The sequence below is a fragment of the Brienomyrus brachyistius genome, unplaced genomic scaffold, assembly GCF_023856365.1.
Source record: "Brienomyrus brachyistius isolate T26 unplaced genomic scaffold, BBRACH_0.4 scaffold64, whole genome shotgun sequence".
NCBI lineage: Eukaryota > Metazoa > Chordata > Actinopteri > Osteoglossiformes > Mormyridae > Brienomyrus > Brienomyrus brachyistius.
Window position 1 is genome coordinate 1585473 of NW_026042339.1, and position 26093 is coordinate 1611565.

Here is a 26093-nt window from a genome sequence, read left to right on the forward strand (position 1 = left end):
ACAATTTTGAACATAATATACACAGTAAAAAAATCTGATGATCCACAACACCATTGACTCCTTGCTAAATGTCAGAAAATTGCATTAAATGTTGAAAAAGTGGCAAGTACAAAAATGTTTAGTACCTTTACAAACGGCGCCCCATACATGATACTGTACACATGCACGCTCTGCCACGACGGGGAATGTATCCGTGGAATCGCTTACCGATTGCGATATGAAATTACATCCTTCATTGCTCACTGGTGTACACTATTGAAATGCTGCTAAATAGGCTGCAACCTACAGATGTAAATCGAATAAATGACAATTGTATATCACACTATTTAATTATTCTTACAGATAAACAGACCTGACGCTAGTTCAGTGTTCACGTCATATCCCATGGAAATTACTTTGGCAGTCATGAGAAATGTTTCATCCCCAAGAAGACCATAATTACAGATAAACGTTACTGCATTAGAAGATGGGCAGAGGTTTATAGAATGAGGGGAGTCAAAAGAAACAGCTAAATGTATGGGGTGTTCATAATTCACCGTTTAACCGATTATAGAACGGAGAGGGTAAAAGAAATACACGCTTCAACACAGAGCCTATCAACTCATGAGAGCGTGTCCACACGTGCAACCAACTGTGTTGGCTGTTTAAGAGGTGTAATTATATTTTGCCAACCAACTACCCGAAGCTCTCTGGGCCTGTATATTTCCTATTGTAATAGGTCTGATTTTTTTTCCTGGGAAAAGTATGATGATTTGTCCAATGGTATGGCAGTTCTCATACCAGTATCTGTCCCATGTTGTTCTATACATATTAGCTGCAATACACATGCTACAAAGGACACCTCTGTAGAGGTTCAGATTGCTTTACCCCATAAAGCCAAGTCTATCTTAAAAATTCCCGTGAGTGAATAGTTAAAGCTTGTCGCTTGGGCCAGATTAGTTTCTTGTGCATTTCTCTTGGACGTGTGAAGGTGCAGTTTTGGATAGTTTGCTCTTAATCTGTCATCCAGTTCTTGTGCAAAGTTTCTGATGTAATTTTTGTATAATGAAATGTTTAATACATGCTTTAAAATATGTTTTCTTCTTTGGCTCTAAGTCAGGGTTAGCCAGTCTTATCCACAAAGGGCCGGTGTGTGTGCAGGTTTTTGGGGTAACCTGTAGGTCAGCTGTTCAAACCCAGGTGTGAGGACTCTTCAGCCAATCAGTCCTCCAATTAGAAATCTAATTAGGGAGTCGCAGCGAAAACCTGCATACACACCGGCCCTTTCCGGATAAGACTGGCCACCCCTGCTCTAAGTAATAATCACACTTACCACATGTCATACCAGTTAATAGTACCATGTATGTTGCCTCTGTAATGGGGGTATGCTGGAACCCTGTTAATAGAAGTCATAACATTTTGTCTCATGCTATTGATGTACATCTAGGTAAAAATGAAAAATGACCTATTAATCCAGTTCTGCTGTTGGCAATCACTATTCAGAAGGTGACTAGGGGCCTGAATAATGTAGCAGGATTTAAGGTACCCCAGTTTAAATGGACTTTGTCTTCATTCACTTACATGTACCCAGACTAACTTAAATCGGACAAGTTATCTGACTTAGAACTCAACTGGCTTCATGAAACAGACCCTGGGTCATTTGTCTGATATCATCGAATACCGATAATACTGCCATATTACCCAGCCCTACTGTTGTGATCTTCTATAAGAGAATCATGACTGGGCTCAAGAAATTTGTGATGGAATAATAACTCTATGATGGGAGCAGGATCTTATGGCTCTGTGTTGGGAGCGGGATCTTATCGCTCTGTGATGGGAGCGGGATCTTATGTATCTGTGATGGGAGCGGGATCTTATGTATCTGTGATGGGAGCAGGATCTTATGTATCTGTGAAGGGAGCGGGATCTTATGTATCTGTGATGGGAGCAGGATCTTATGTATCTGTGATGGGAGCAGGATCTTATGGCTCTGTGATTGGAGCGGGATCTTATGTATCTGTGAAGGGAGCGGGATCTTATGTATCTGTGAAGGGAGGGGGATCTTATGTATCTGTGATGGGAGTGGGATCTTATGTATCTGTGAAGGGAGTGGGATCTTATGGATTTGGATCAGACAGATTTAGACATCCCACTAATATAACTTAATTTCCTGTGTGTGAACTAGGTTTAGCAGCACTAATGGACGAAGTTTAGCAGCGCTAATGGACGAGGTTTAGCGGCATTAATGGATGAGGTTTTTCAGTATTAATGGACTAGGTTTAGCAGCACTAAATTACTCGTATTGCCAAACCTACTTGGGTGCATTCAGTCTGGGTTGTGCAGGGAGGAGTGGAGGTGTGGCAGTGTTTATTTATACCTCTCTTCATTCACTCTCTTGCTTGTTGACCACCGCTGCACTCTCTCTCACTCTCTCTCTCACATACACACACACACACACACAATCTGTCTCACTTGCTCCTCAGGAGAAGAGGGGCCAACTTTGCATGGTGAGTTTACGAACAGAAACTGTTAAATCTTGCTTATTCTGCCTTTAAGGAACCTAACGCAACACTGTTTACCTCTTATGACTGTCTGGTTCTCACTGTTCACATAAAGGGGACTGGAGTGGATTTGAGGCAGGCAGTGAAATTTGGGCAATAAAAAAATGCGCAACTTGGTTTTCTTTGTTCGTACCAATAAGCCGTTGAAAAGAATTGGATTGTTATTGGCACTTTGATGCAAATCAGTCATAGCTGCTGCTTCCTCGACTCCAGCACAGTGTCAAAAATCAGAAGTTAACAGGTGGTAGTGATTCAAGGCACGTTGTGGATTTAATTTCATTACTGGAATAAATCGTGCTTCATCACGGCTCCACAAGTTTGTAACTTCATTTTTTCTTCCAATGTACTCTTTCTCAAGCTGCACATCAAAATCTTTACACTTACAGTATTCGGTAGACGCCCTTAGCCAGAGCGACTTACATAAGTGCTTTAAGATGCTGCGATAAATTTTTCCAATACTAGCTCAATAAGGACCCAAGCTATGCATACCATCTATCCGAACACTGCTGAGAAAGTGCAACAATTTTTTTTTTTGTACACATACACACACACACCAAAAAGAGCTGAGTAAGAATACAGAGTACTACTTCAGGTATTTCTGAAAAAGGAAAGTTTTGAGTTGTCGCTTGAAGATAGCCAAGGTTTCCGCCATATAGTAAAATGCGTCTGAGTTGGTAATCTCTGAAAAAACAGTGGCAGACTTGTTCCTTTTCTATTAAATGAAGTAGCCTATCAGCAGTACATTCAAAGTCTGTGCATTAAGGATACAGTAAGTGTTCGTTTCAACATGCTTTTATAATTAACTGGAGTTGGTTATGTTTATTGGGTGAGGTCACCAACACCTCCAAATCATCAAGTAATGCATGATCCCATATCCAGTCTAATCAGGGCCGGTAAATCCTATATGCAACATAAGTGACCAACCAGGCTCCCAACTTCTGAGGGGCGACATCATAGTTACCTCTGCAGTCCCGGCACAGAACAGTTACCTGATGTAGGGACCTCCTAGAAGTATGTGGTGTGTGGCTCAGGGTTAAGCCTCTGTGCCTGTCCCAGTGATTGGAAGATCAGCAGTTGAAGGCCTGACCTACTTGCATCCTCTGCAGTCTTGCCACAGAAGAGCTATGTGATGTAGGGCGCCCTCTGCAGTGCCGGCACTGAACAGATATGTGATGTAGGGCGCCCTCTCCAGTGCCGGCACTGAACAGCTATGTGATGTAGGGCGCCCTCTCCAGTGCCGGCACTGAACAGCTATGTGATGTAGGGCGCTCTCTGCAGGGCTGGCACTGAACAGCTATGTGATGTAGGGCGCCCTCTCCAGTGCCGGCATTGAACAGCTATGTGATGTAGGGCGCTCTCTCCAGTGCCGGCACTGAACAGCTATGTGATGTAGGGCGCCCTCTCCAGTGCCGGCACTGAACAGCTATGTGATGTAGGGCGCTCTCTGCAGGGCTGGCACTGAACAGCTATGTGATGTAGGGCGCCCTCTGCAGTGCCAGCATTGAATAGCTATGTGATATAGGGCGCCCTCTGCAGTGCCGGCACTGAACAGCTATGTGATGTAGGGCGCCCTCTGCAGGGCTGGCACTGAACAGCTACGTGATGTAGGGCACCAACTTAGACAGCCAGTTGAGTTTCCTGTGCTGTTGTGATGTGGAGGGAGAGCACTGATGTCAAGGACACTTTTTGGTTAGCATAGTGATGGACAGGCCTACGAAAAAAAAGAAAAAAAAACTAAACCCAGGGGCATCAACCAAATTTTAAACTTTGAGTATTTTCTGGGAACATCCCATGTTGAAAGATTAAATGCTTCCATTTTGATCAAATACGGGATGTGACTTGGCCGAAGCAAAATACAATTTAATTCTTATCCACCTCCCTTGACCAATTACTGTGATCCCCCCACTAGGTTGACAACTTTAATTGTAGCCCACCCCCACGGGAAATTATAGGCAGCCGTCTGAGTCCTCTGACAACTCAAATATCCATCCATTTTCCAAACCGCTTATCCTACTGGGTCGCGGGGGGTCCAGACCCTATCCCAGAAGCAACGGGCACGAGGCAGGGAACAACCCAGGACGGAGGGCCAGCCCATCTGAGACTGTGGGGAGAAACTGGAGTACCTGGAGGAAACCCCACGACGACATGAGGAGAACATGCAAACTCCACACACATGTAACCCAGGCGGAGACTCGAACCCGGGTCCCAGAGGTGTGAGGCAACAGTGCTAACCACTGCACCACCATGCCATCCCCCAAAACATTTTATTTCAGGATATTGTTCATAACCACTGATGCAGGAGCACTTTGTTTATTGTCCAAAAATATAATTTCTCAATATTTGTCTCATCCAGGGCATTTGTCCAGTGTCGTATAAAGGTCTTTTTGTTTCGGGCGAAACCAAAGCATTTTATTTCAGAATATTGCTTCATATCCACTGATAGCTGCCTGCAGGACTTTGTCTACTGCCCAAACATATAATTTATCAATATTTATCTCTTCCAGGACTGTTGTATCATTCAAAGGTCTGTTTATTTTGGGTGAAGGACACGCCCCTGGACGTGCTGGATAACGGGACCACAGATCAGTGTCCTCAGTCCTGTTTCTCCCTCCACAGCTGAGAGGAAGATGACCCACCTGCTGGTTCTGGTCCTGGCTTATGGAGCTCTGCTTATCTCCACAGAGGCCCAGCAAGATTACCACAGTCTCCCTGCACACTACAAGACGGCCATTAAACTCGCAGTCGAAAATGCTCATCAAGGAACCAGTCAGCACATGAATTTCTATACCCAATGGGAAAATTCAAAGGTAACTGCTGAGAAAGTGTTTATAATAATGTGAAGCTTTCATCATCTGAAATTAATAAGTATCACATTGATTTGGATTTTTCCATTTCAATGGATGTAATGTTTAATGTCAATGAAAACGGTGGTTTTATATCTCAGCTCTGGTCAATTTTACCTTCCCAGAGTTTATTTCTGAATTTGCTGCATTCTAGTCTGTGACAGTTTTGCATTTTCTTGTATTGTTTGTTATATAAACTTTAATTAAAACAGTTGTAGGCAATTTTGCATATAACATGTTTATGTGATTTAGATCAGCAATAATTATATTGACATTGAGATTCTCTTGAGAGCAACAAATTGTCCAAAGTCAACTGCAACAGACCATCGGGATGACTGCGTGTTTATGACCAACAGGGTAAGTAATGAGTCACTGGACTGTCAGCAGTGGACATCAATTAACAAATTAATTTCGATTTGTGATAATTTTTTCAATGCCCTGTGGGAGAAAGTTGGCCAGCAACAAACAAACAAGCAAACAGATAAATAAAGAGCCTCAAACATCCAGGTCCTTCACCTTATTCTGAAATTTTAGCAGATCAAAGGCAAAAGGCTGGATTACCAGGCAGAAACAAACACTAATCACCTGAGGGGCGACCTGTAGATTATGCCTCGAGCTATGAACCCTAGCTGGCCTTATTAAAAGACCTGTGGGCTTTACTACAAAGCGGGTTTTACATAGCCAGAGTTAACTCAATAGAGCCGGGTTAACCAACTCAGATTACTGCAATTAGCATTAAATGACGCTATGATGGTGGTAATTAACTCGGCATGTTGACATGGGGTTTCTTTGTCACAGTCTGTGTATATTTACATATAAGGGCCCACTTTGGCATTGCAAACTAGTGATGCAAACTGAGACCCGCCCTTTGGTAGGCGGCTCATAAAGGGGCACCGGATATCAGTATCGGGATAGAATCTCTGTATTACTTGGTATCGGATCGAAAGGAAAATCAGTGTTATTACCCATCCCTAGTATTCAGTCAAAGGGGCGCTCCTATATAGGCTACGTTTGTGCTGAAAGGGCGGGACTTAATGCCTGTTTTAATCAGAAAGCCAGCAATTAAACCTGATCGGAGCAGTTTAGGTGTGCAGTGTGAATTACCATTTAAATTTATCTCGTTTAAGTAATGAACTACAATTCATAGTACCTAAAACTCGACGCACCTCTAGAAACCTGGCTAAGCCAATAAACAGGCTTCGTAGTCCCCCCTCAGGAGTGTAATCACTTAGCATGATCGGAGGACAGTATTTTAATACAGAGCAGTGTTCAGTTAAACGGGATTTGTTGTTAATACTTTTAGATGTACTTGCTCTGTATGATATAGCCTTATGGTGACCCTGCTTTGGAAGCTCTTTCCCCTGATATTGTTCTGTGTCATTAAACCCTGCAGCCCAGCAGCTCTGCCTTAAATCATTAGATATATCTTTACTACACCTTCTCTCACTGTATTTATTGCCCACCACTCTTTAAATACTGCTTTTGTGTGTCTGTGTGTTTTTGCAGCCATTCATTAACTGTAGAGTTTGCAGCAGACGGTCTGGTAATGATCTTACACATCCATCAATTGACTGTGTACCAAACAGGAAAGTGAATCAAGTAAGTGTAGAGAGTCTTAGCATTATGGAAATGTAACAGGTGTGTGAATTGTGTCTAAACATGTGGTTAAACTTTGATTGTGTTTGTACATGCAAAAATTTGATCAGAGTACTGTTTATTAATGACAAAGTTACTTTTAATCTGAACAACAGTGGCAGCACTGGGAAAAGCTTGGGGGGGGGGGGGGGGGGGGCTCTAGCTCCTCCAGCGATGACCATAGTACCCCCACAGCACCCCCAAAAAATTGGTTTCATTTTGTTTTTTACTATTTGTAAAATCTATATATTGTGTAAGACATTTTTGCGGTTTTTATTGCATACTTGTAGTGTATTTTTTGTTCAAAGTACACATAGAGGCTCTGTGAGCTAGACGTTAGAATTTCATATTTTATCCTCCTACATACTGTAGCTTATCATGCTGTGTGCTTCTATACACCACCTACATAAGCTGAAAAGCTAAAGCACCCGCTCTAAATAATCTCACTCTCCTATAGCACCTGTAGCATTAAGTCACTGGCGCTGCCACTGCTGAATAAACGACTCCAATCTGACTAAACCGCTTAACTTTTCATCCCCATGTTACATTTCAGGACAAACGACGTAATATGTGTCCTTCTGATAAACGTCTTCGCGGATCTGACACTGCCTTGGCTTCCAAGGACACTAAAGAAGCTGAAAGAGACTGTCTGGGCTGTTTCTGATGGCTGATGGTCCTGCAACATGGACCAGAGGAGGAAACTGGGAGGGAAAATGCTTTGCTTTGTTATATAGCTGAAATCAGAATGTAATGCAGCATTTTAATTTTTCTTATCCAGTTGCAGTTAACCAGATGATCTACTTAACACCATTTACATTGACATTTCATTTGCACTCTTACCAATAGACCGATTGTTGAAATGTTGCAGTGTGCTGTCAGCAAAAACGTACTGATTAAGGTCCCTCTGGCAGATAGCTGAGGAAATATTATTTGTATCCAATTCCTTTTTAACACTTTGTTGACTAATTTTACCCAGATGTACTCAAGATATAAATGGATAAGTTTCTATTTTCATTCTCTTTGTTTCTACTGTACAAAATCAACAATGTGATTCATAGTTCAGTCATAACAATAACAACAGTCTATTAAAACAATTTGTAATGTTTCATTTGCCATCACATTCAACAATAAATTTCGATGTTAACCTGGAATTGAAAAAGAAACATCTCAAGGTGAAATCACATAATGTTCCAGCTGAGGTTGGCTGTTCTTCATGCGTTATAACATAAATGTTAACAGTCAGTGTTGCAAAAGTCAACAAGATATTGAATCCATAGAGGGGGGTCACCCTAAAAGTTGCCAACGCTTTGTTGACTCAGTAACTTAAAAATTACAAACTAACTTTAGTATTAACCCCAGCAGAAAAGCTGTGTGCCGAGAGCATCATGGAATGGGGTCACATGGCTGAAGAGCTGTATGCAAGCCAAACATCACCCAGAGCAATGCCAAACGTTGCATGGAGTGGTAAAAAGCACACCGTCACTGGACTCTGGAACACAGGAAATATGGAGTGATGAATCACGCTTCCCTGTCTGGCAGTCTGATGGACGAGTCTGGGTTTGGCAGATGCCAGGAGAACGTTACCTGCCCAAATGCATTGTGCCAACTGTGAAGTTTGGTGGAGGAGGGATAATGGTATGGGGTTGTTTTTCAGGGGTTGGGTTAGGCCCCTTTGGTCCAGTGAAGGGAACTCTTAATGCTTCAGCATGCCAAGACACTTTGGGCAATTCCATGCTTCCAACTTCATGGGAATAGTTTGGGGAAGAGCCCTTATCTATTATAGCATGACCATGCCCCAGTGCACAAAGCAGGGTCTAAAGAGACATGGTTGGGTGAGTTTGGTGCAGAAAAACTTAGCTGGCCTGTGCAGAGCCCTGACCTCAAACTCAATGAACACTTTTGCGAGATTACGAGCCAGGCTTCCACGTCCAACATCCATGCCTGACCTCACAAATGCTCTTCTGGATAAATGCACAAAAATTCCCACAGACGTACTCCAAAATCTTGTGGAAAGCCTTCACAGATGAGTGGCAGCTGTCATAGCTGCAAAGGGGCAGCCGACTCCATATTGATGCCTATGGATATAGAATGAGATGTCAAAGTTCCTGTAGGTATAATGGCCAGGTGTCCTAATAGTTTACATTTTCTATAAAGCACACATTACATGGATTCACAAATACAGCCTGGTCAGGATCAGTCACTTCCTTGTCCTGTCTTGTCTGTTTTTTCCCTGTTTGTGAAGCCATTCCATTCGATCCTGTGCTTAGCACATTCACTAGTCCTTGTGTTTTCCTCTGTGCCCCAGGTTGCCACGTGGCTAAATGGGCTGAGTGTGCGGCTTAGTAATCATCCATTTCCTAACTGTTGTGGATAGTGTGGTGTTTCCTGACCCTTTATCTGATGATTGCATGTTTATTATGTTTTTTGTGTGATTGTATTTCTGTATTGATTCTAGTTTTGCGGCATTTGCTCTTAGTTATGCTTGCATGTGTCTAGTTCATTGTTATGCCCTGATACCTCTGTTTCTCGTAGTTTTCCTATTCCAAGTACCTTGTTAACAGTCCACACCTGTCCCTCGTTTAGCTCTTGTTGTCAGTGTATATATGTGCCTGCCCTGGCCCTGTTCCTTTGTCAGTTATCACACATGTAGTAAGTGTTACATGTGTCTCCTGTTTGTGCTAGTGTTCCCTGGGTGGTTCCTCTACTTTAGTTTTAGCCCTTGGTTGGTCCTTGATCTACCTTCCTGCCTTTGTTTTGACCTCTCATGGTCCCTTTTTTTCTTGTTTATGTAATAAAATCCTTCTCAGTTTCCAGATCACCCTGTGGGTTGTCCCTAACTGTGCTTTCATGACAATTACAATATATTTAAAAAAATTGATATACATTTAAGTCTGCACTAACACCATGCACATGAGCCATATAATCAAAAATATACAAATAAACAAAATGACAAGACACAGCTATACATAATTACAAGCTCACCAGTGAAATCCTTTATGTGCTTCTTTTCCTGTAATGTGGGGTTTCCATATCAGAATCTGTGTGCATTTATATAATGGGGCCCTCTTTGGCATTGCAAACTAGTGATACAAACTGATATCCACCCTTTGATAAGTGGTTCATAAAGGGGCACCGAATATAAGCATCGGGATAGCATCTCTGTATTACTTGGTATCGGATCGAAAGGAAAATCAGTGGTATTACCCATCCCTACTATTCAGTCAAAGGGGGGCTCCTAGATAGATAGATAGATAGATAGATAGATAGATAGATAGATAGATAGACACCAGCATATTACAAGTTATAAGAAGTTATAAGAAGAAAAAAAAGATATATATATATATATATATATATATATAGGCTACGTTTGTGGTGAAAGGGAGGGACTTAACACATGTTTTAATCAGTAAGCCAGCAATTAAACCTGATCAGAGCAGTTTAGGTGTGCAGTGTGAATTACCATTTAAATTTATCTTGCTTAAATAGTGAACTACAATTCATAGTACCTAAAGCTTGGAAATACACCTCTAGAAACCTGGCTAAGCCAGTAAACACGCTTCGTAGTACACTTCTCAGCGGTGTAATCAGGGTCACTTAGCTTGATCGGAGGACAGTATTTAAGTACAGAGCAGTGTTCAGGTAAACGCGATTTGTTGTTAATACTTTTAGATGAACTTGCTTTTTATAATATAGCCTTATGGTGACCCTGCTTTGGAAGCTCTTTCCCCTAAAATTGTTCTGTGTGATTAAATCCTGCAGTCCAGCAGCTTTGCCCTAAATCTTTAGATATATCTTTGCTACACATTTTTTAAATAAAAAATATATATATTTATTGCATACTGTCACGATCGTGCTCGCGGGAAGCGGCGATCGTGCGGGTCGGCAGGTAAGGAGAGGCAGGCAGGCAGCGATCAGGGCTAAACAGGGGTTTATTGACGACGGGACAGGACAGAAGCACAAACCACACCGAATCCACAATGCCGGACAAGGGTAACAGGCAAGACCAGGACTTAAAACAGGACAAGACTAAGCAAAGTAATCAGACAAGGCTGGAAACAATCAGGGAAGCACACGCAAGGAGCGGACGAGCCGGGCATCACACATACAACTCTTTCAATAGTGTTTTTGTGTGTTTTTACAGCCATTCATTAACTGCAGAGTTTGCAGCAAAAGGTCCGGTAATGATCTTATGGATCCATTCATTGACTGTGCACCACAAAAGAGAGTGGTTGAAGTAAGTAAAATAAGTAGATTTTAAAATAAGTAGACTTTGCATTATGGAAATGTAACAAGATCAGCTAACTGTGAAATGTGTGCTCTAAATATCGTAAATGTAAAAATATGTTCAAACTTGATCAGTGTTGTGACGCCCGCTCCGTCCGCTCCTCGTGTGTGCCACGCCCCCTAATTACCCACGTGTGATTTCCTGATCGTGCCCAGTCGTGTCTTGTTTCCTGTTGCCTTGTTTCTTGTATTTAAGTTCCTGTTGTGTACTAATCCAGTGTCTGTCATTGATGTTAGTCACGTCAGATGTTCCCTGCTACCCGTTCCCCCGATTCCCTTATTAAAACCCCAGTTTGCCCCGTAATTCGCCTGTCTGCCTGCTTCCTGACTGCTCGCCTGCCTGTTCGCCTTACCGGCTTCCAGCGTCCCGTGACAAGTGTACTATTTATTAATTGTAAAGTTAATGTGAATAAATGGCTACAATATATGTATCACATTCTGCTTAAAGTGCTTAACTTTTCATCCCCATATTGCATTTAAGGACACACGGATTAAAAAATGTCAAAGGATCCGACCTTGCAGGACATTATTGTGCTAATAGTTCCTGCGATTGGACCTGCCGTTTTTCCAAGTAATTTCTTGCCATTTCCGAACAAAACGTTCAGCAGCAGCATCTTACGAACTGCCGCCACCAACGAAAGTATGGTGGGAAATATTTAAGGACAATTTATACGATACTACTGATCCCCCTCCCGCCCCAAAATACATTCATAACTTCCCGATGTCACAGTGGAAGGTGTACATGGTCTGTGTAGCAATACCATGTAACGCAGCGCAAACACCTGCCAAAACTGCACATTCTATGGCCTCTAAGTGAGTGGAATTCGCCATGTTGTCCTGCCTCAGCCCTAACCTGCCACCACTTAGAGCGCTCTCGTCGGTACCGCCCATTTCTATGCAGACGGCTGTGGGTAATTTGCATACGTTTTCAACATTTGCAGTCTACATTTAACATTTATATTTAACATTTAGCATTTATATTTAACATTCAAGTTTACATTTAACATTTAGATACAAGTTAACAATTAACATTTATATTTAACATTTACATTTAATATTTATATATAGACATACCATTTATATTTACATATGATAAACAATTTTGAACATAATATACACAGTAAAAAAATCTGATGATCCACAACACCATTGACTCCTTGCTAAATGTCAGAAAATTGCATTAAATGTTGAAAAAGTGGCAAGTACAAAAATGTTTAGTACCTTTACAAACGGCGCCCCATACATGATACTGTACACGTGCACGCTCTGCCACGACGGGGAATGTATCCGTGGAATCGCTTACCGATTGCGATATGAAATTACATCCTTCATTGCTCACTGGTGTACACTATTGAAATGCTGCTAAATAGGCTGCAACCTACAGATGTAAATCGAATAAATGACAATTGTATATCACACTATTTAATTATTCTTACAGATAAACAGACCTGACGCTAGTTCAGTGTTCACGTCATATCCCATGGAAATTACTTTGGCAGTCATGAGAAATGTTTCATCCCCAAGAAGACCATAATTACAGATAAACGTTACTGCATTAGAAGATGGGCAGAGGTTTATAGAATGAGGGGAGTCAAAAGAAACAGCTAAATGTATGGGGTGTTCATAATTCACCGTTTAACCGATTATAGAACGGAGAGGGTAAAAGAAATACACGCTTCAACACAGAGCCTATCAACTCATGAGAGCGTGTCCACACGTGCAACCAACTGTGTTGGCTGTTTAAGAGGTGTAATTATATTTTGCCAACCAACTACCCGAAGCTCTCTGGGCCTGTATATTTCCTATTGTAATAGGTCTGATTTTTTTTCCTGGGAAAAGTATGATGATTTGTCCAATGGTATGGCAGTTCTCATACCAGTATCTGTCCCATGTTGTTCTATACATATTAGCTGCAATACACATGCTACAAAGGACACCTCTGTAGAGGTTCAGATTGCTTTACCCCATAAAGCCAAGTCTGTCTTAAAAATTCCCGTGAGTGAATAGTTAAAGCTTGTCGCTTGGGCCAGATTAGTTTCTTGTGCATTTCTCTTGGACGTGTGAAGGTGCAGTTTTGGATAGTTTGCTCTTAATCTGTCATTCAGTTTTTGTGCAAAGTTTCTGATGTAATTTTTGTATAATTAAATGTTTAATACATGCTTTAAAATATGTTTTCTTCTTTGGCTCTAAGTCAGGGTTAGCCAGTCTTATCCACAAAGGGCCGGTGTGTGTGCAGGTTTTTGGGGTAACCTGTAGGTCAGCTGTTCAAACCCAGGTGTGAGGACTCTTCAGCCAATCAGTCCTCCAATTAGAAATCTAATTAGGGAGTCGCAGCGAAAACCTGCATACACACCGGCCCTTTGCGGATACGATTGGCCACCCCTGCTCTAAGTAATAATCACACTTACCACATGTCATACCAGTTAATAGTACCATGTATGTTGCCAATGTAATGGGGGTATGCTGGAACCCTGTTAATAGAAGTCATAACATTTTGTCTCATGCTATTGATGTACATCTAGGTAAAAATGAAAAATGACCTATTAATCCAGTTCTGCTGTTGGCAATCACTATTCAGAAGGTGACTAGGGGCCTGAATAATGTAGCAGGATTTAAGGTACCCCAGTTTAAATGGACTTTGTCTTCATTCACTTACATGTACCCAGACTAACTTAAATCGGACAAGTTATCTGACTTAGAACTCAACTGGCTTCATGAAACAGACCCTGGGTCATTTGTCTGATATCATCGAATACCGATAATACTGCCATATTACCCAGCCCTACTGTTGTGATCTTCTATAAGAGAATCATGACTGGGCTCAAGAAATTTGTGATGGAATAATAACTCTATGATGGGAGCAGGATCTTATGGCTCTGTGATGGGAGCGGGATCTTATCGCTCTGTGATGGGAGCGGGATCTTATGTATCTGTGAAGGGAGCGGGATCTTATGTATCTGTGATGGGAGCGGGATCATATGTATCTGTGAAGGGAGCGGGATCTTATGTATCTGTGATGGGAGCAGGATCTTATGTATCTGTGATGGGAGTGGGATCTTATGTATCTGTGAAAGGAGCGGGATCTTATGTATCTGTGATGGGAGTGGGATCTTATGTATCTGTGAAGGGAGCAGGATCTTATGTATCTGTGATGGGAGCGGGATCTTATCGCTCTGTGATGGGAGCGGGATCTTATGTATCTGTGAAAGGAGCAGGATCTTATGTATCTGTGATGGGAGTGGGATCTTATGTATCTGTGAAAGGAGCGGGATCTTATGTATCTGTGATGGGAGTGGGATCTTATGTATCTGTGAAGGGAGCAGGATCTTATGTATCTGTGATGGGAGCGGGATCTTATCGCTCTGTGATGGGAGCGGGATCTTATGTATCTGTGAAAGGAGCAGGATCTTATGTATCTGTGAAGGGAGCAGGATCTTATGCATCTGTGATGGGAGCGGGATCTTATCGCTCTGTGATGGGAGCGGGATCTTATGTATCTGTGATGGGAGCGGGATCTTATGGCTCTGTGATGGGAGCAGGATCTTATGTATCTGTGAAGGGAGCGGGATCTTATGGCTCTGTGATGGGAGCAGGATCTTATGTATCTGTGATGGGAGCAGGATCTTATGTATCTGTGAAGGGAGCAGGATCTTATGGCTCTGTGATGGGAGCGGGATCTTATGTATCTGTGATGGGAGTGGGATCTTATGGCTCTGTGATGGGAGTGGGATCTTATGGATTTGGATCAGACAGATTTAGACATCCCACTAATATAACTTAATTTCCTGTGTGTGAACTAGGTTTAGCAGCGCTAATGGACGAAGTTTTGCAGCATTAATGGACGAGGTTTAGCAGCATTAATGGATGAGGTTTTTCAGTATTAATGGACTAGGTTTAGCAGCACTAAATTACTCGTATTGTCAAACCTACTTGGGTGCATTCAGTCTGGGTTGTGCAGGGAGGAGTGGAGGTGTGGCAGTGTTTATTTATACCTCTCTTCATTCACTCTTTTGCTTGTTGACCACCGCTGCACTCTCTCTCTCTCTCTCTCTCTCTCTCTCTCTCTCACACACACACACACACACACACACACACAAACAATCTGTCTCACTTGCTCCTCAGGAGAAGAGGGGCCAACTTTGCATGGTGAGTTTACGAACAGAAACTGTTAAATCTTGCTTATTCTGCCTTTAAGGAACCTAACGCAACACTGTTTACCTCTTATGACTGTCTGGCTCTCACTGTTCACATAAAGGGGACTGGAGTGGATTTGAGGCAGGCAGTGAAATTTGGGCAATTAAAAAATGTGCAACTTGGTTTTCTTTGTTCGTACCAATAAGCCGTTGAAAAGAATTGGATTGTTATTGGCACTTTGATGCAAATCAGTCATAACTGCTGCTTCCTCGACTCCAGCACAGTGTCAAAAATCAGAAGTTAACAGGTGGTAGTGATTCAAGGCACGTTGTGGATTTAATTTCATTACTGGAATAAATCGTGCTTCATCACGGCTCCACAAGTCTGTAACTTCATTTTTTCTTCCAATGTACTCTTTCTCAAGCTGCACATCAAAACCTCTTCATTCATAAGTTACCATTTTGAATACTGTATTTAAGAGATTACTCTGTAAAAAAAAGTCTTGTTTTGAAACCAAATCTACCCCCAACTGTGCATCTCATTCTGAAAAAAACAAGGCAGGGATACCCCCTGGGTGGGATGCCAGTCCATCACAGGGCATGAAGTTGGGTACACCCCGCATGGTGTGCCAGTCTGCCAAAGTTACTCTCAGTCTTTACTAAATAATAGTGCTTCGCTATGAAGATTCACTAGCATTAAGATCAAGCTTGTAGTTTAAATCAGGTGTCAAAAAGGTCACTTCAAATTCCAGTTTTTCAATTTGTGCACATCCCAGATAGACTATACATATTACTATAGAACCCCCCCCCCCCCCCACACACACACACACACACACACACACACACACACACACACTCATTCCAACTTTTAATCAATATCATTAAAGCTCAATGTCTAATCACCATTCCCACTCATCTGTCTATCAAACACATTAACCTATAGGGGGTTAGCTGATGTAATCCACAGCCCATATAGTAAAATGCGTCTGAGTCGGTAATCTCTGAAAAAACAGTGGCAGACTTGTTCCTTTTCTATTAAATGAAGTAGCCTATCAGCAGTACATTCAAAGTCTGTGCATCAAGGATACAGTAAGTGTTCATTTCAACATGCTTTTATAATTAACTGGAGTTGGTTATGTTTACTGGGTGAGGTCACCAACACCTCCAAATCATCAAGTAATGCATAATCCCATATCCAGTCTAATCAGGGCCGGTAAATCCTATATGCAACATAAGTGACCAACCAGGCTCCCAACTTCTGAGGGGCGACAACAGTCCCGGCACAGAACAGTTACCCGATGTAGGGACCTCCCAGAAGTATGTGGTGTGTGGCTCAGGGCTAAGCCTCTGTGCCTGTCCCAGTGATTGGAAGATCAGCAGTTGAAGGCCTGACCTACTTGCATCCTCTGCAGTCTTGCCCCAGAAGAGCTATGTGATGTAGGGCGCCCTCTGCAGGGCTGGCACTGAACAGCTATGTGATGTAGGGCGCAGTCTGCAGGGCCGGCACTGAACAGCTATGTGATGTAGGGCGCCCTCTGCAGTGCCGGCACTGAACAGCTATGTGATGTAGGGCGCCCTCTGCAGGGCCGGCACTGAACAGCTATGTGATGTAGGGCGCCCTCTGCAGTGCCGGCACTGAACAGCTATGTGATGTAGGGCGCCCTCTGCAGTGCCGACACTGAACAGCTATGTGATGCAGGGTGCCCTCTGCAGTGCCATCACTGAACATCTATGTGATGTAGGGCGCCCTCTGCAGGGCCGGCACTGAACAGCTATGTGATGTAGGGCGCCCTCTGCAGTGCCATCACTGAACATCTATGTGATGTAGGGCGCCCTCTGCAGTGCCGACACTGAACAGCTATGTGATGTAGGGCGCCCTCTGCAGGGCCGACACTGAACAGCTATGTGATGTAGGGCGCCCTCTGCAGGGCCGGCACTGAACAGCTATGTGATATAGGGCGCCCTCTGCAGTGCCGACACTGAACAGCTATGTGATGTAGGGCGCCCTCTGCAGTGCCATCACTGAACATCTATGTGATGTAGGGCGCCCTCTGCAGTGCCGACACTGAACAGCTATGTGATGTAGGGCGCCCACTGCAGGGCCGGCACTGAACAGCTATGTGATGTAGGGCGCAGTCTGCAGGGCCGGCACTGAACAGCTATGTGATGTAGGGCGCCCTCTGCAGTGCCATCACTGAACAGCTATGTGATGTAGGGCACCCTCTGCAGGGCTGGCACTGAACAGCTGTGTTTGAGTATTTTCTGGGAACGTCCCATGTTGAAAGATTAAATGCTTCCATTTTGATCAAATACGGGATGTGACTTGGCCGAAGCAAAATACAATTTAATTCTTATCCACCCCCCTTAACCAATTACTGTGATTCCCCCCACTAGGTTGACAACTTTAATTGTAGCCCACCCCCACGGAAAATTATAGGCAGCCGTCTGAGTCCTCTGACAACTCAAATAGACTATCCATCCATTTTCCAAACCGCTTATCCTACTGGGTCGCTGGGGGTCCAGACCCTATCCCAGAAGCAATGGGCACGAGGCAGGGAACAACCCAGGATGGGGGGCCAGCCCATCTGAGACTGTGGGGAGAAACTGGAGTACCTGGAGGAAACCCCACAACGACAGGAGAAGAACATGCAAACTCCGCACACATGTGACCCAGGCAAAGACTCGAACCCGGGTCCCAGAGGTGTGAGGCAACAGTGCTAACCACTGCACCACCATGCCGTCCCCACAAAACGTTTTATTTCAGGATATTGTTCATAACCACTGATGCAGGAGGACTTTGTCTACTGTCGAAAAATAATTTCTCAATATTTGTCTCATCCAGGGCTGTTTGTCAGTGTCGTATAAAGGTCTGTTTGTTTCGGGCTAAACCAAAGCATTTTATTTCAGAATATTGCTTCATATCCACTGATAGCTGCCTGCAGGACTTTGTCTACTGCCCAAACATATAATTTATCAATATTTATCTCTTCCAGGACTGTTGTATCATTCAAAGGTCTGTTTATTTTGGGTGAAGGACACGCCCCTGGACATGCTGGATAACGGGACCACAGATCAGTGTCCTCAGTTCTGCTTCTCCCTCCAAAGCGGAGAGGAAGATGACCCACCTGCTGGTTCTGGTGCTGGCTTATGGAGCTCTGCTTATCTCCACAGAGGCCCAGGAAGATTACCACAGTCTCCCTGCACTCTACAAGACGGCCATTAAACTCGCAGTCGAAAAAGCTCATCAAGGAACCAGTCAGCACATGAATTTCTATGACATCCAGGGCCATCCAACGGTAACTACTGAGAAAGTGTTTATAATAATGTGAAGCTTTCATCATCTGAAATTAATAAGTATCACATTGATTTGGATTTTTCCATTTCAATGGATGTAATGTTTAATGTCAATGAAAACGGTGGTTTTATATCTCAGCTCTGGTCAATTTTACCTTCCCAGAGTTTCCTTCTGAATCTGCTGCATTCTAGTCTGTGACAGTTTTGCATTTTCTTGCCGATTATTGTTTGTTATATAAACTTTAATTAAAACAGTTGTAGGCAATTTTGTATGTAACATGTTTATGTGATTTAGATCAGAAATAATTATATTGAAATTGAGATTCTCTTGAGAGCAACAAAATGTGCAAAGTCAACTGCAACAGACCATCGGGCTGACTGCGTGTTTATGACCAATAGGGTAAGTAATGAGTCACTGGACTGTCAGCAGTGGACATCAATTAACAAATTAATTTCGATTTGTGATAATTTTTTCAATGCCCTGTGGGAGAAAGTTGGCCAGCAACAAACAAACAAGCAAACAGATAAATAAAGAGCCTCAAACATCCTGTTTCTTCACCTTATTCTGAAATTTTAGCAGATCAAAGGCAAAAGGCTGGATTACCAGGCAGAAAGAAACGATAATCATCTCAGGGGCGACCTGTAGATTATGCCTCAAGCTATGAAGCCTCGCTGGCCTTATTAAAAGACCTGTGGGCTGTACTACAAAGCGGGTTTTACATACCCAGAGTTAACTCAATAGAGCCGGGTTAACCAACTCTGATTACTGAATTCAGCATTGAATGACACTATGATGGTGGTAATTAACTCGGCATGTTGACATGGGGTTTCTTTGTCACAGTCTGTGTATATTTACATATAAGGGCCCACTTTGGAATTGCAAACTAGTGATGCAAACTGACATCCGCCCTTTGGTAGGTGGCTCATAAAGGGGCACCGGATATCAGTATTGGGATAGAATCTCTGTATTACTTGGTATCGGATCGAAAGGAAAATCAATGGTATTACCCATCCCTACTATTCAGTCAAAGGGGGGCTCCTATATAGGCTACGTTTGTGGTGAAAGGGCGGGACTTAATGCCTGTTTTCATCAGAAAGCCACCAATTAAACCTGATCGGAGCAGTTTAGGTGTGCAGTGTGAATTACCATTTAAATTTATCTCGTTTAAGTAATGAACTACAATTCATAGTACCTAAAACTCGATGCACCTCTAGAAACCTGGCTAAGCCAATAAACACGCTTCGTAGTACCCCCCTCAGGAGTGTAATCACTTAGCATGATCGGAGGACAGTATTTCAATACAGAGCAGTGTTCAGTTAAACGGGATTTGTTGTTAATACTTTTAGATGTACTTGCTTTGTATGATATAGCCTTATGGTGACCCTGCTTTGGAAGCTCTTTCCTCTAAAATTGTTCTGTGTGATTAAACCCTGCAGTCCAGCACCTTAAATCATTAGATATATCTTTACTACACCTTCTCTCACTGTATTTATTGCCCACCACTCTTTAAATACTGTTTTTGTGTGTCTGTGTGTTTTTGCAGCCATTCATTAACTGTAGCGTTTGCAGCAGACGGTCTGGTAATGATCTTACAGGTCCATCAATTGACTGTGTACCAAACCAGAAAGTGAATCAAGTAAGTGTAGAGAGTCTTAGCATTATGGAAATGTAACAGGTGGATGAACTGTGTCTAAACATGTGGTTAAACTTTGTGTTTGTACATGCAAAAATTTGATCAGAGTACTGTTTATTAATGACAAAGTTACTTTTACTCTGAACAACAGTGGCAGCACCAGGGAAAAGCTTGGGGGGGGGGGGCTCTAGCTCCTCCTGCAATGACCATAGTACCCCCACAACACCCCCAACAGATTGGTTTCATTTTTTTTTTTACTATTTGTGAAATCTATATTTTGTGTAAGACATTTTTGCGTTTTTTATTCCATACTTGTAGTGTATTTTTTGTTCAAAGTACCCATAGAGGCTCTGTGAGCTAGACATTAGAATTTCATATTTTATCATATTTTATCCTCCTACATGCATTAGCTTATCGTGCTGTGTGCTTCTATACACCACCTACATAAGCTGAAAAGCTAAAGCACCCGCTCTAAATAATCTCACTCCCCTATAGCACCTGTAGCATTAAGTCACTGGCGCTGCCACTGCTGAATAAACGACTCCAATCTGACTAAACCGCTTAACTTTCCATTCCCATGTTACATTTCAGGACAAACGACGTAATATGTGTCCTTCTGATAAACCTCTCCTCGGATCTAAAACTGCCTTGGCTTCCAAGGACACTAAAGAAGCTGAAGGAGACTGTCTGGGCTGTTTCTGATGGCTGATGGTCCTGCAACATGGACCAGAGGAGGAAACTGGGAGGGAAAATGCTTTGCTTTGTTATATAGCTGAAATCAGGATGTAATTCAGCATTTTAATTTTTCTTATCCAGTTGCAGTTAACCAGATGATCTACTTAACACCATTCACATTGACATTTCATTTGCACTCTTACCAACAGACCGATTGTTGAAATGTTGCAGTGTGCTGTCAGCAAAAATGTACTGATTAAGGTCCCTCTGGCAGATAGCTGAGGAAATATTATTTGTATCCAATTCCTTTTTAACACTTTGTTGACTAATTTTACCCAGATGTACTCAAGATATAAATGGATAAGTTTCTATTTTCATTCTCTTTGTTTCTACTGGGGGTAACAGCTGTACAAAATCAACAATGTGATTCATAGTCATAACAATAAAAACAGTCTATTAAAACAATTTGTAATGTTTTATTTGCCATTACATTCAACAATAAATTTCAATGTCAACCTGGAATTGAAAAAGAAACATCTGAAGGCGAAATCACATTGTGTGCCGAGAGCATCATGGAATGGGGTCACAAGGCTGAAGACCTGTATGCAAGCCAAACATCACCCAGAGCAATGCCAAACGTTGCATGGAGTGGTAAAAAGCATACCGTCATTGGACTCTGGAGCCCAGGAAATATGGAGTGATGAATCACGCTTCCCTGTCTGGCAGTCTGAAGGACGAGTCTGGGTTTGGCAGATGCCAGGAGAACGTTAACTGCCCAAATGCATTGTGCCGACTGTAAAGTTTGGTGGAGGAGGGACAATGGTCCCAGGTCAAAACACCAATACCCCCACCCCCCGCGGCGCTGAAACAAGTTTTACAACAACAAGAAATATATTTTTGTATAGCGCATTATTACAACATTACATCGTCTCAAATCGCTTTATAGCATGCCCACCCAAAGCCCCCAGTGAATAAGCCATAGGCGACAATAGCAAGGAAAAACTCCCAAGAAGGAAGAAACCTTGAGAGGGACCAAACTGAAAGGGGGAGCCCAACCTCCTGGGGCCGGCAAAGTGTAGGTGCAGGATCACAAAAAACTTGAGAGAATTCGACTGTCCCTCACAACAACTGTAAAGATTTAGTGGCTAAATTGCGTTTTCTATGCCTTTTCAAACAGGAGGATATTTGTTTGGCTATATGAAGAAATTTTCTATACAATTTAGACAGCACAGAATCATTAACCTACTTTATACTACGGGACCGTTGAATGCTTGAATCTGATTGGCTGACGAACGTTCTGAGGTGTGCAATTATTTTCAGATAACCGCACGGCGAACGTAGTTCCAGGCAGCTCTCTTGACCGCATTACAGTTCCATATCACTTCGCATAGTTAACTGTAATAACGGAAATTAGCATACAGTACCTATACAGCACACAGGACTAACAAAAACAACAACATGACAGACGATTTTCCGAAAGTAAATTTTAATAATTACGGTGAATATGAAACTTTCAACAACTGGTCTGCAGCAGTATTAGTTAGCCTAGTGTACCAACTTAAAGGCTACACATGACATTTCTCGCTAGCGAGGTAATAACAGCGCTGCATCTTAAAGCAGACTTACAGTTTAGAGACGGTGCTTCAGAACACTGTTGAGGGACACACAGAGGTAGCCTAATTCATACAAGCTCTCTGTTTCTCTGTCTCTCTCGCTCTCTTTCTAATAACTTCATTATTAACTGCATTAGTCTGCTATCAACGGCTCAAGCTTCCATTGCCAGCTTTAAAATGACGTTTTGGAACTAGCAAAAGAGTCGTTGGATAAGACGCGGAAGAAATAATCCTACTCACAATAGCGATTTAAGTAGAAAAACCGGACGAATCCCTTGAAATATATCATCTGATCGATGTCTTGAGGTGTGGCAACCGTAGTATAAGCGGAATAATTGACTCCGGACCGTTGAATTATTAGAAAATAATGCACACCCGAGGTGTAACGGCCACTCCGCTTCGCGTCGTGGCCGCATTACCACCTCGGGTGTGCATTATTTTCTAATAATTCAACGGCCCGTCGTCAATTATTCCTTACTTAATGAATTTATTTATACAACCACATATTTCACACATTTTGACATCAGTCATGCAGTGAAGATACAGTCTCTTTATTTCTTGACGCCAACCCTCCCCATTAATCCGGGCTTGGGACCGACACCTAGTTGAGCTGGCTTGCTCCCTTAAGTGGCTGGGTTAGGCTAAACTATATACATATTTATAAAGACTACAATAACTTTATGAAGACCTCCCTAAATATGTAGTCTAACAAAATGCAGTTTAAAGAAGGTAGCCTACCTGGTAAACAAAGAAATTAAAAGGCCCACAGCATATAATCGGGTTATATCCAAGCAGTTTTTAAGAACGTAGCCTACATGGCGAAATTGAATTACTTTCTGGACCAACAAACGCAACCAGGCATGAACATTATGCACCTTCCTAGTCTTGATGTATGTCGTCAGACGGATGAGGACGTTAGGCAGCCTTTAGATCCTACCCATCATGCACTGCAGTTTGTTCTATTACTTTATATTCATGTAATAAATATAGAAATATCAATTAGTTGGAAATCAGCCAGACAGACATGATTACTACAAATGGTTTCCACTGTATTTGCGACTCAGTGTTGCAGGCTTGGATGCAGTGCCACACCATTTTGTAAGGCATGCACTGGTCAATCATGTAGCACTTCTCTCAGAAATATTAATGAGACATCACCTACCACCCTGCAAAAAAGAAATTTGCCGCCCACCCCCCCGCACACGAGCCAACATGGCTGCGTCAACCAGCGGAGCTCTGGAGCCTGAAGAAACACGCAGCAAAAAAAGGCTCGCATGCGGTCTTCCAAAGTTTGGGAATACTTCATCATGACACCTTTTCTGCGCCTCTACTGTAGCTGACGTTAATGACGCTGTTTCAGCCGTTTTATATTTTCTGTTTACTTATTCTGTCATGCAAGACTGAGACAAATTATCGTTTACGACTATTCTTACACACTGTAGCCTGACTTGCTGACTTAAGTAAGCTTAACTATAAGCTACCTTTGCTAGTGTTTGTGAATAACATTTTTCTCTAGTTATGAAATTATTCCATGTTTTAGCATCTGTTTCAACATTAAAGTCAAACTGCTATACTGAAATATGTAAACACTATTGAACTATTAACTTAAGTCTAACATAGAAAATCCTACTGAATCTCTTAAGATTTTCCTTTTTTGTTAATGCACTAATGTTTAAGAAATGTCTTAATAAATTGAATTTCAGATTTGTGTGTGGGTGGGAGTGGGTGAATTGTATTAAATTCATACATTCATTCTTTTGGCTCGGACATTATTGACCTAAAACAAATTGAGGCATTGGGTAAGTGCTTAAATTAGCTACTAAATTGCAAAAAATATTCTAAATATCACATTTTCCATTCTTCGGTATAATTTTAACGAATCACCTATGCTGCCAAACATTACTACTATTAATTTCTGTTCTGTTGCGTACAAACTAAATGTAAAATAGTTAAAATCAGTACAAATTAAAGCACAAGAAATATACAGCATCACTGTAAGCCAATTAGCTCAATATAATGGAATTATCTGAAAACGCATAGATTGTCACAACCTCTTTAGAAAAGTCCAAAACACTCAGGTTTAAAACAGGTTTTAGTTCTTCTTTATGTGTACAGGACAGTGTGATGGTTCTGGTGGTGGGTGTGGCCGACGCTGCTCGCGATGTTTGGCTATGCTGCAGTCCCAGGGAGCGAGTTGGAACACAATTCCACCTTCAAGTTTAGGTAGAAAAACAGCACCGAGACCCAGCAGCAGGACAACTTCACTTGTCCAGCCAACCAGCCCTGCTTCATCATTGAAGTAAGCCCTGTGAACAGGAGCGAGATGTACTTCTGCAGTGGATGTTATAGGGGAAAGAACATCCCCATCCTCACGTCTGCCGGAGTGCCCCCTCAAGTGGGTGTGTGACTTAACTCGATGGATGAATTGGACAGAATGTACTGTGACTAGAGGTCGACCGATATGGGGTTTTCAATAGCCGATGCCGATATTTAGGAGTCAGGGTAAGGTGATGGCCGATATGTGCTGCTGATTTTTTTTGGCCGATAATTGGACGTTTTCCCCTTTATTTGGATGATAGTATATCACAGTAATAATAACAAACGATACACAAAAGATCTCAATTTAGCATTTATTGAATACTCAACTTGGAAACAATAACACATTTATAAACAATAAAAATAGCAGCATCAGAATCTCTATTAGTACACAATATAGCAGCAAACTCCTCATATCAGACGGTAGGAGAATTTGTAAACAAAACAAAAAGGAATGAGCATGTAATCTTCAGTTTTAATCCCGCTTCCAGTCCCTGAGTTTTCTCACCCCACCCATCCTTCACAGACATCAAACAGCAATTACTAAAACAGAAGGAAAAATGCAAAAGCACAAAAGAACTTGAAAACAATAACAAACTTATAAACAATAAAAATACCAGCATCAGAATCTCAAATAGTGCACAATATAGCAGCAAACTCCTCATATCTGGGGGAAGGAAAATTTGTAAACAATACAAAAAGGAATGAGAACATCTTCAGTTTCAATCCCATTTCCAGTCCCTGAATCTTCCTCATCCCACAAGCAGGCAAGGCATGTCACCCCAGGTGTGTGACAATTATTTTATATATATGTATATATATATTCCACCCACCATCCCTCCTTCACGGAGAACTGCGTTATTTTTATTGTCCATTGCGAAAAAAAACACAAAAAAAAGAAGAAATATCTATATATATATATATACACATATATATATGGGTGTATCGAGACTAGATGGTCAGGTTGGATAACTAAGGTGCACTAAAATTGGGGGAGCAGGCAAGGCATGTCACCCCAGGTGTGTGACAATTATTTTATATATATGTATATATATATTCCATCCACCATCCCTCCTTCACGGAGAACTGCGTTATTTTTATTGTCCATTGCGAAAAAAAACACAAA

General features: G+C 42.1%; 1 protein-coding gene and 1 long non-coding RNA gene across 12 annotated transcripts in view; one reads left to right on the plus strand and one right to left on the minus strand.

Annotated features, from left to right (window-relative positions):
• LOC125725295 (cytochrome b5-like) overlaps window positions 1–21473 on the plus strand; it is an 82333-nt gene extending 60860 nt beyond the window's left edge. For 3 of the 11 annotated variants that reach the window (XM_049002109.1, XM_049002107.1, XM_049002108.1), the window contains exon 5: window positions 20955–21473. In XM_049002109.1, the coding sequence (XP_048858066.1) occupies window positions 20955–21065 (111 nt within the window). In that variant the 3' untranslated portion in view covers window positions 21066–21473. Of the gene's footprint in view, window positions 1–5127; window positions 5348–5635; window positions 5741–6889; window positions 6983–7571; window positions 7839–7916; window positions 8025–20273; window positions 20418–20954 lie in introns of those variants that run through there. The other 8 variants (XM_049002106.1, XM_049002110.1, XM_049002115.1 and 5 more) reach the window with 7 other exon arrangements.
• Window positions 21474–25267: 3794 nt separating this feature from the next.
• LOC125725309 (uncharacterized) overlaps window positions 25268–26093 on the minus strand; it is a 6781-nt gene continuing 5955 nt past the window's right edge. Inside the window, exon 2 of the long non-coding RNA XR_007387434.1 lies at window positions 25268–26093. This exon is cut by the window's right edge and continues 1692 nt beyond it. This is a non-coding gene — a long non-coding RNA (uncharacterized LOC125725309).